Source organism: Aedes aegypti, chromosome 2 (assembly GCF_002204515.2).
Source record: "Aedes aegypti strain LVP_AGWG chromosome 2, AaegL5.0 Primary Assembly, whole genome shotgun sequence".
Lineage (NCBI taxonomy): Eukaryota > Metazoa > Arthropoda > Insecta > Diptera > Culicidae > Aedes > Aedes aegypti.
Window position 1 is genome coordinate 240,703,258 of NC_035108.1, and position 10,384 is coordinate 240,713,641.

General features: G+C 40.9%; 1 protein-coding gene across 1 annotated transcript in view; it reads right to left on the reverse strand.

Moving 5' to 3' along the window:
* Window positions 1-4,375: 4,375 nt before the first annotated feature.
* The window catches only part of LOC5571138, a 34,698-nt gene continuing 28,689 nt past the window's right edge, over window positions 4,376-10,384 (reverse strand). Inside the window, exons 5-6 of the mRNA XM_021844567.1 lie at window positions 6,683-7,256; window positions 4,376-4,479 (exon numbers count right to left, since the gene is read on the reverse strand). Coding sequence (XP_021700259.1) covers window positions 6,948-7,256 — 309 coding nt within the window. The 3' untranslated portion in view covers window positions 4,376-4,479; window positions 6,683-6,947. The remainder of the gene's footprint in view (window positions 4,480-6,682; window positions 7,257-10,384) is intronic.

Here is a 10,384-nt window from a genome sequence, read left to right on the forward strand (position 1 = left end):
TTGTACATGGTATATTTGGTGCGGGTGTGAATTTTTTTTTTGACCGCTACTTCTTGTGGAGGCCATAGTAGGCCCGACTTTCACTGATGAAGCGCCTCTGTATTTCACGGCTAACGTTGTTCATCAGCCGTATTTGGCATTTCACGGCAATTCTCTCTCTTTCGCTCTTTACCAAAACATGAAAACAATGGTGCCTGTCAACTTTGACAGGTACTGGCACCGTTGTTTTTAGATTTCCCGAAGGAGGGAAAAAGAGCGATATTCTGATGACGTCACCGTGAAATGGGCAATGCAAGGATCCAAGGTAGACGAACTCGTCGACCACCTCGAACGTATCCCCATCTATCGTATTTAGTATTACTTCCTAGGGGAACATTGTCGGGCTCGGCTCCACCTAATAGCATAAACCTTGTATTGGACGCATTCACCACCAGTCCATCTTTTGCTGCCTCGTAGTCCCCGGCGGGATTCAAACGAACTGGAGTGGTCACCTGAAAACGTCACACAATGTTGCACACCTTCCATCGTTGCTCTTATCAGTCTTGTGAGCTTCCCGGGAAAGCTGATTTTCCATAGCTGTACACGGGTACTATCGTATGTCGCCTTGAAAGCGCTGAAAAGGTGATGCGTTGGGAGCTGGTGTTCACGACATTTTTGGAGAATCTGCAGAACATTACAGATCTAGACGTCGGCTTGATACCTTTCCACAAACCTGTTTGCTACAGGTGACAGACGACGGAAGATGATCTGGAATAACACTTTGTATGCCGCATTTAGAATGGTGCTTGCTCGAAAGTTCTCTCAATCTAACTTGTCGTCTTTCTTGTAGATGGGGCATATTGGCATATTAGCCATTGCTTACACTCTTCCGGTAACTTTTGTATTTCCCAGTTTGAGCCTATCAGCCGCTGCAGACCCTAGCCTCTCCGGGACCTTCTTTATGCTTCTTGAGCTGGTGGATGGCATCCTTAACCTTTCTTAAAGTGGGGGATGGGGACGGTACTAACGAAGACATATTTCCTCCGTTGTCTTGACATTCATTGCCAGACTTGACTGCAGCCTTCAACAAGATGAATCATAACGATGTTGTCGTTAAACTTGATCGGCTTGGGATACATAGCCGTTTTCTCCAATGACTTCAGTCGTATCTCACCGGTCGACATCTAGCCGTCGTCATAGGAGACTGTTATTCCTCTTTGTTTGCTGCTACATCGGGAATCACGCAAGGTAATCATTTGGGACCATTGATCTTCCTGCTCTACTTCAATGATGTGAATCTGGTAATTGAAGGACCACGATTATCGTACGCGGATGACCTCAAACTGTACCTCCGTATTCGCTCCATCGACGACTGTTAGGGCGCGGCCAGGGTAGACGCGGCACGCGAAAATCCTTTGGAGTTTGACATTTCATTATTAATAATTGTTATTCCTGCTTAGGGAATTTTCGCTTCGCTCCGCAATTTGCGTCTACCCTGGCCGAACCCTTATTTTCTCCACCAACAGCTGAATGCCTTTGCGGATTGGTGTAATTTGAATCGGATGGAAGTGAACCGATCAAAGTGCTCAGTTACTCCGTTTTCGCGCAAAAAGCAGCACATATTGCATAATTATACATTGTCAGGAGAAGAAATCAAGCGTGTCAGCCAAGTTAAGAATTTAGGAGTGATCCTGGATGCACAGCTATCTTTCAAACAACATGTAGACTACGCCGTTGGCAAAGCCTCCAGAGTACTTGGATTCATCTTCAGAACGGCCAAGGAGTTTACGGACATTTACTATCTAAAATCTTTGTACTGTTCTCTATCTCGCTCCACCCTGGAATACTGTTCGGTTGTTTGGACTCCCCATTACAACAACGGCGAATGAATGATATCAACATAAATGTCCAACCTCAGGAACAGGTCTATGCTGCGACAGCCGTTACAGCGGACAAACTACAGCACTCATGGTGTTATCAATGGCATACAGCGAATATTTAACAGAGTTGCCACTTTGTTTAACTTCATTTTGTTCCGCCATTAATTTGTTAAAAGTGTAAAAAAACGTGTACTATTAGGTTTTAAGTTTTATCATTGGGGCTTTATGTAGCCCGATAATTAATAATAATAATAACTATTCGTTGCCGGTGCTCTCAGCGTCATTCAGGTGTTCGTTGAAGTGCTGCTTCCACCTTTCGATCACCTCACGTTCGTCCATCAAAATGATCCCATCCGTATCCCTGCACATCTCGGCTCGCGGCACGAAGCCATTTCGGGAAGCGCTGAGCTTCTGATAGAACTTCCGTGTTTCTCGCGACCAGGTGGCATTTATTCTCCCGAAAGAGGCGGGTCTGCTGTTACCGTTTCCGTCTATGACGTTTTGTTGGGCTCCTTGCTGCAGCAAGACCGCCCACGCTGCATTCTTTTGTTCCAGAATCTGTCTACATTCCTCGTCGAACCAATCGTTCCATCGAATCCATCCCATATACCCGACGTTGTTCTCAGCAGCATCGTTGCTTTCACTATACTCCAGCAGTCCTCAAGTTGCGACATCCGGTTGCTTGAGCCGCTCTAGGTCATACCGGGGCGGCCGTCGGTACCGTACACTGTTAACGACGGAGAGTTTTGGGCGCAGTTCAACCATCACCAGATAGTGGTCAGAGTCGATGTTAGCGCCACGATAGTTCCTGACGTCGATAATGTCGGAAAAGTGCCGTCCATCAATCGGAACGTGGTCGATTTGAAATTCTGTCTGCTGTGATCTTCAAAAGTATTGGCACGGAAGGCGCTTTGGCGACATCCGGTTGTTTCAGTTGCGCTAGATTGTACCGAGGCGGGCGTCGGTACCGTACATCGTTGATGACGGATAGTTTTGGGCGCAGTTTCACCATCACCAGGTAGTGGCCGGAGTCAATGTTAGCGCCACGGTAGGTTCAGACGTCGTGTATGTCGGAGAAGTGCCGTCGATCGATCAAAACGTGGTAAATTTACGATTCTGTCTGCTGAGGTGATCTCCAGGTGTACCGGCGTTCAAATCTCCTATGGTGATCTTGACGTCGTGGCTTGGGCAGCGGTCGTACTCGCGTTCGAGCTGCGCGTAAAATGCGTCCTTGTCATCATCAGTGCTTCCGGAGTGTGGGCTATGCACGTTGATTATGCTGAAGTTAAAGAATCGGCCTTTGATTTTTAACTTGCACATTCGTTCATTGATCGGCCACCACCCGATCACGCGCCTTTGCATATCACCCATCACTATGACAGCTGTTCCCAGCTCGCGTGCGTTGCCGCAACTCTGGTAGATGGTATGATTACCTCTAAACGTTCGCACCATTGCTCCTGTCCAGCACACCTCCTGCAGCGCTACGATGTCGAAACCGCGGATCTTCAGTACATCGGAGAGTATACGAGTGCTTCCGATGAAGTTGAGAGATTTGCAGTTCCACGTACCGAGTTTCCAATCGCTAGTCAATTTCCGTCGCTGTGGTCTGTGCCAATTGTTCCGGTTCGTATTCTTGACCAGTGTTGACCAGACTCATTTCCCCGAAATTCGAATTATGAAGCCATGAGCTGTTATAACTGTGCGTTGTATTCCTGAGATGGAGGGGGAGGTGGTTGGGCTTGAGTGTTGCACATGGGATTCGACAGTTTCGATCACGGTGGGCCGCAATTCAAGTTTCGGTGAAATGATTCGCACTCACTCACTCACTCATTTCATTTCACCGAAACTTGAATTGTGGCTCTCTGGGATCAAAATTGATCGATTTTGTGTGCAGTACTCAAGCTTAACCATCTGCTTTTCTATCTTATGAGGATAGAGCATGGTTGTAGTAATTCATGGCTTCGTAGTTCGGAAATTGTTATTTTCGGGGAAATGAGTCTGAACAACACTGTTCTTGACAAGTAATACTGGGCGCAATTCTAAAAAAAACTATGAATATTCTCATTTGATTATTTTGATAGGATTATGTTTGTTTCGTTGGGTCCTATTCGGTCTCTTTTTTAAGTTTGGACTTTAAACTTTTACCTTACCGGCTTTGCTTTAATATTTTCCAGGGCGATCTAAAAAATGAAACTAATATCATTACTGAAGGAATCCAAAGAAAATTTCTGGTATATTTTCGTCACCATTGTTGTTTCAGTTTTCTGACGAAGTCCTCGAATAATTCATTGAACGTTCCTTGGTAAATGAAGAAATTTGACATTCCACTGTTTTTGCTTGAACCATATTGGCAGAAGCTTCTCAGAATCATTTTTTGGAATTCAGCCAAGGATATCTGATGATTTATTTGGTTCTCAAGGCCAGTTTAAGATTTCCGTAAACTTTGATTTTAAGAGTCTGAGGGACGTTCACTGATTTTCAAAAAGGGGCGCAGCTTTAAAAAGATTGTGAATCACTGACTTAGATAGTTCATGCATATTGCGATAGTTGATATATTTCCATTTAAAACAATGAATATTTTATCGATTACACTGGTATGCTAAAATTACTTTGAATCCACATAGCAGGGCTGGTAGCAGTTAGACAGCAAAATAATAGTGACTTTAGTGACCAAAATGATCAAAATAGTGACCAAAAAGTGACCAAATAGTGGCCAAATAGTGACCAAAAAGTGACTTCAAAACTACAAGTATTGGTCATAAAAATTGCTAGAAATACAATACATCCTATGTGTATATAAACCAATCTACTGCCCATAACAGCATATATATCACATTCGTCATTTTTGACAATTGGGTTGACAAAAATCACAGTTTTTTGTAGCTTAATCGAAAGAGCACATTTTTCTAAGTATGACACAATTTTATTGCACTTCTAAAAGGTATATGATAAACTATTCAAAAAGATTTCAATCCGTCGACGTTCCAGGTCACGGGAAATTGTGAAACTTTGTATTCTTGCTCAATTTTTAACGTAGATTCAGAATATGTTAGAAACTGGATACCCCTTTCGTGTTAATACCGTGGAGAGTAGAGTGTTCATACCGGGACAAAAAATTCAGGGATTTAACAAATTTCGGAGTTTTCCGTTTCCCGGGGTAGTAGTTCTGACACCCCTAGAATCTCTGGATTCCCGAAATGTACGTAGAATTTGAAGAAAACCACTAAACTTCAATTAAAAACAATGACATTATTCTTATTTGATAAAATAGAAAACCATCATTGAAAAGAGTAATTATTTTCAAGATAAGACCAATGTACCAAGTAAGAAACACATATTTTTATTTGTTGCAAAGTTTTAAGACAAAGTAGACCGTCATTGAAATTTGAACTGGGCATCGATGATTGTGGCTAATTCATCTCACGATTGCGAAACAAAGAAAACCGCTTGGTTTTGCAAACATGATACTGACATGTGTTTATGGGCAGTATAGAGAATTTGAAAAAATCACTAGCAAACCCATAATTAGTCAAGCTAAGTTTTGATTTTTATTAAGTTCATCAACAGAATACGAAAACCATATATGAAATATGATTTGTTATAATTATTGGAAAGCTACATTCTCTTTTTATTTCATTTAAAAACTTTGTATTGTTGGATTTGTAATTCCATTTTTATCAAAATACTAGTTTTATTGAACATTTTATAAATCCCGGGATCCCGGCACTTTCAGAGACAAGCCAAGATCCCGGGACGAGCAAATCTGTGGAATAATTCGAGGGAAAATTTTTAGTTGTAGACAACATTTTGGCGACAATCGTGAATGAATTTCAAACAAGTCTGAAAAAAATCCTGATAGAATTCAAAGTACATTTCTTCCAAATAAACAACAGTAAAGGCCCAAACGCAATGATAGCGGAACGGCAACGGAAAGCGGAACCAGTTCGCTAGCATGGATCACACCATCTTGACTGAGTTGTCAACAAATGAAAGTGAACTGACACTGAGTCGACAAGCATGTTATAGTTCATGCTGGGGCGAACCGGTTACGCTTTCCGTTGCCATTCCGCTATCAATGCGTTTGGGCCTTAACTCCAAAACGCAACTGATTAATGACGAATTCGAGATAAACCGAATTAGAAAATTATTCCATTCATATTAAAATATCTACATTTTAACTGATCGTTTGAATAAATGAATTAGGTTTTGAAAACAATTATATCACTCAGTGGCGGCTCGTAATTACACGTTTTATCTGATCTACGACCCTGAAAATGACTAATTTTGCATATTTAGATTATAAAACAAACAGTAAACGCTAATTTGTTATTGTATGAACATGAGGATTTGATTATTTAGAATAGCCACTGATATCACTATTAATTAATTATTATTGTTCAACAACGTTCAAGCATTAATTATAGAGACGTGTTTATGTATAGAAATAGTTTACCAAAGCCGTATGAATAACAGTGTCAAGAGTTGATTCATGGATAAATGTATAGTTTATTTGTTGGAATTTCAAATACAATTTTTTATTATTAAAAGTACTCGCTTAAGAAGTTCTGTACGAGTTTCTGACAAACTCTTTGAGTCCTTTGGTTGTTATCTCTGGCTTATTCTCCGGAGGAGTTTTGATGATGTTTAGAAAGGTAACCTGCCTTTAATTTCATACTCATCAGATCACGAAAAAAGTGACTTTAGTGACCATTTTCGTGAAAAAAGTGACTTTAGTGACTTTTTGTTGAAAATAGTGAGTTTTTAGTGACCAGGTCAAAAAAAGTGACCAAGTCACTAAAAAGTGACTTGCTACCAGCCCTGACATAGGAAGAAAATAAAGTTAATTTTTCCGCAATTCACAATTGATTTATCAATACTTAAAAAGAAACACACATTCATTCAATTAAATTAGATTATCCGCTACAGCTATCGCGAATTATTACACATTGCTACTTGATGTGATTTCAGCACAATCAGTACTCATATAGAGAACGGGGCTAGAATAGGAGATAGGTATGCCTACTGGCATACAGCTTACAAACTGGATCCCCCCTCATCTCGTGAATTGCTTCCTCAACGTCCACCGAATCATTCCTCCTGAGCAACATCCTCTGCTTCACCATCTTCGTCGAAATCCTCGCCGTCTTCCTCTCCGCCCGCTCCGTCCATGAGTTCGTCCTCATCGCAGTCTTCGTCGTCGTCATCGTCCTGCTGGGTCACGCCGGACCGCGGCACCGGCGTCCCATAGGTGGCAACATAGCTGTCGTACTCTTCCTTCGATTTAGCCTCCAGTTCTTCGAGATCGGTCAGCTCGACACGGATTTGCTTCGACTGCTCCAGACACCGCACCTTGACTTCCAGGTATTCATTGGCCCGTTTGTCTTCCCAGCATGAGTACTGAAATTGAATAAAAAACCGTAAAGGTAATCAGAGATAGAGGTATGATAAAGGAACACTAAGCCGAGGGTTGCTGTCCGGCATTCTTGCATCATGCCCTGCCCATTGTATCTTTCTACTTTTCGCCACCTTCTTGATACTGGGTCCACCGTAGAGTTAGCTGAGCACGAGCTTTCTTTCTTCGTACCACTCACTGTTCTCCTTCACCCAAATAAAGATCGTTCTAAGCAACTGGCGTTCTCAAATCCTATGTTTCACGTTAAGCTTCTGATAAAACTTTTTTTCTTTCTATCAAGCTCACCGCTTGCCGCTCGGCCCAGTGACAATGGGTCTGGGGAGTGAGATTGGGTCAAAACGGAAAAATATGATTTATGAAATATTTCAGCTAATAACGGTGATATTACTAAAATTAATAATTCATATGTTAGGGAACATATTATTACACATAATTCATCACAATATACATTTTTAGAAATAGTAGTTTTTGTTTACTATATCAATAAACTTGTATGTTGAAATTAGATAAAACTTACAGCATTAAATTTCTCCTGTGCAAAGTATCACGCATGTACTTTAACCTCTACCGTTAGATAAGTAGAAGGTTTAAAGTCTTTCCATTACACTTCACACGTATTTTCCGGAACGTATTTGATTTTTCAACACAAATTTTACTTTTTACGGTGCGATGTCTTAAACATCAAAAATGGGGTTGAGATTGGGTCAAGCAAGAACGACAGTAAGTCCGCTTTTTGACATTTTACGGTGCCGGTAGTTCTCTTTTTCATTAATATGTGTTTATTCTTTCTAAATACAGCATCTCTGAAACATCAAACTAGTCTACTTGAGGATTCCGTACATTGAATAACAATGCAACGCATTTTGACAACTTCGCAATCCAGCAACTGTGTTTCGTGCGCAGCAACATCGTAAAATTTTATCAAATGGATTGTTTTTTTTTTTAATTTAATTATTTATCAGTGTTTTCATATTATAGAAACATCTCCTGGAAGTACAAATGAGTTGGAACACTGAAATATCGTGATTATGACATCAACATCTGCCTGAAATGTATTGGTCGTGGAATGTCGCTCCGAAATTTTACTATTTGCGAAGAATTAAAATAATCACTGTTCCAGTACACCTTTGGGGAAACTCAATAGGCTTCATGGCAATGGGGATGAGACTTTGAAGACAATTCGAGGGGAAAAAATAGAAAATTTATGTAATCTTGACGATGTATGTTGTGTTTACATATTTTTTCTCATAGCTCTTCAATTTTTTGGTATAATCGTTCTTTTAAGTGGGTTTATCATACTTGTGAAACATCTTAGATATCTTTTTATCTTGTTTCCAGCGTATTTCATCAATATTCTTCAGCTGTGAATGGTTTTGCAACCATATTATCAAAAACAAGTTATTTCAATTACAGTGACCCAATGTCACCCCCTCTATGGGGTGAGATTGGGTCATTTTTCATTCACTTGTGGTGCCGCTGTGAATAAATATTTTTCTTTAATGTTTTGAACAGTTGTTAATGTACCATCAAAGTACATACACACCAAATTTGAAGTTTATTGGAGTTAAATTGCAATAGTTATTCAATAAATAATTCGTACACATCCCTTTTTGACCCATTGTCACACCCAACGACGGTACCGTAAGGAGCTGTAATTCAGCACAGTTAAGGCCCTAATCCAATTGGAAAGTTTGGTTTGTTTCGTTTAAACATTTCAGGCGTATGCAATTAACACCTACAATTAAGCATAAGCATAATATAAGCATAGATGACCGTACAATTCGTAGTTGCTACTCCGTGATTGACCAGAACAATCGAAGTTGCACAGGGAATTAATGAATGGGGCTTGGGATTAGCTTACCATTCTTCAATGTGCACAAATCGAGAGCTCGAATTTAAAAGTCAATAACGGCGCCGGCCACGTCCTTACGGTCATCGGGGAAGGGAAGGAATGTTAGTGTGACTACCGTTGTTACTAGAGACCGAGATCACCTCTGCATCTCCACGGTTGTCATGGAGAGGATATTGGGTTAGTGGGATAAGGTAAAGATCTGGGAGTCACCAATGTTTGGTGATGCGAGCCATGATATAATCACGCCTAACCGGATTCGCGAAATAATTCGATAATCGCATTAAACGCCGAACAAGTGTTCGTCACTCGCCCACGCAAGAGCAAGCGACGCGATCAATAGAGCAAACACTACTAGCGATCCGCGGCGCTTTTTCATTTCTCTGAGCGAACGACGCGCGACAAGTTTGATCCTGCCCCCATCGCCCGCCCCCGCAGGAGCAAGCGTCAAGGTCGAAGGATCAAACACTACTTACGAACCGATCACTTTTTCACCGCTTCACTACCGACGCGCGACATATTTGATCCTGCCCTCATCACCCGCTCCCGCAGGAGCCAGCGTCAAGGTGGAAGGATCAAACACTACTAACGAACCGATCACTTTTTCACCGCTTCACTACCGACGCGCGACATTTTTGATCCTGCCCTCATCACCCGCCCCAGCAGGAGCAAGTGTCAAGGTCGAAGGATCAAACACTACTCTATTCAAAAGATGTTTTTATTAATGACGAAAACTGAAAATTACATGTATATATTTTAAATTATATGAAACAGGAATAATGCCGACACTTGTAGTGACGAACTATACATAGTTTGTTTGAAAATTACATATGAGTATTACGTTGCATTTTGTCTCGATATGGTACAAGTTTTAAAAAATACGTCAACATTCACAATGTCGAACAATTCAAAAGATAATTTTTAATAACGTATAAAAGAGACAAATATATGTATATTGAAATTGTATAAGAAAAAAACATAATGCCGACACTTATAGTGACGAACCATACAAAGTTTGTTTTAAAATTACTTAAAAGTTACGCTTTCAAGAAAATATGTGTTATCACAAGAATGAAACGAACTCACCAGTTGGTAATCCATCCTCGACTGAACACAAAACTGATACTGACAGCAAAACTTCTTGGCGTCCCGAAAACAAACCGTCTTGCTTGTGCCTTCCAAATACCTACCCAGCAAGACGCTCCAAAACAGAAAAAAAAATCTTAGGAGCCGAAAACACGCGCGAAACCGTGAGCCAAATCT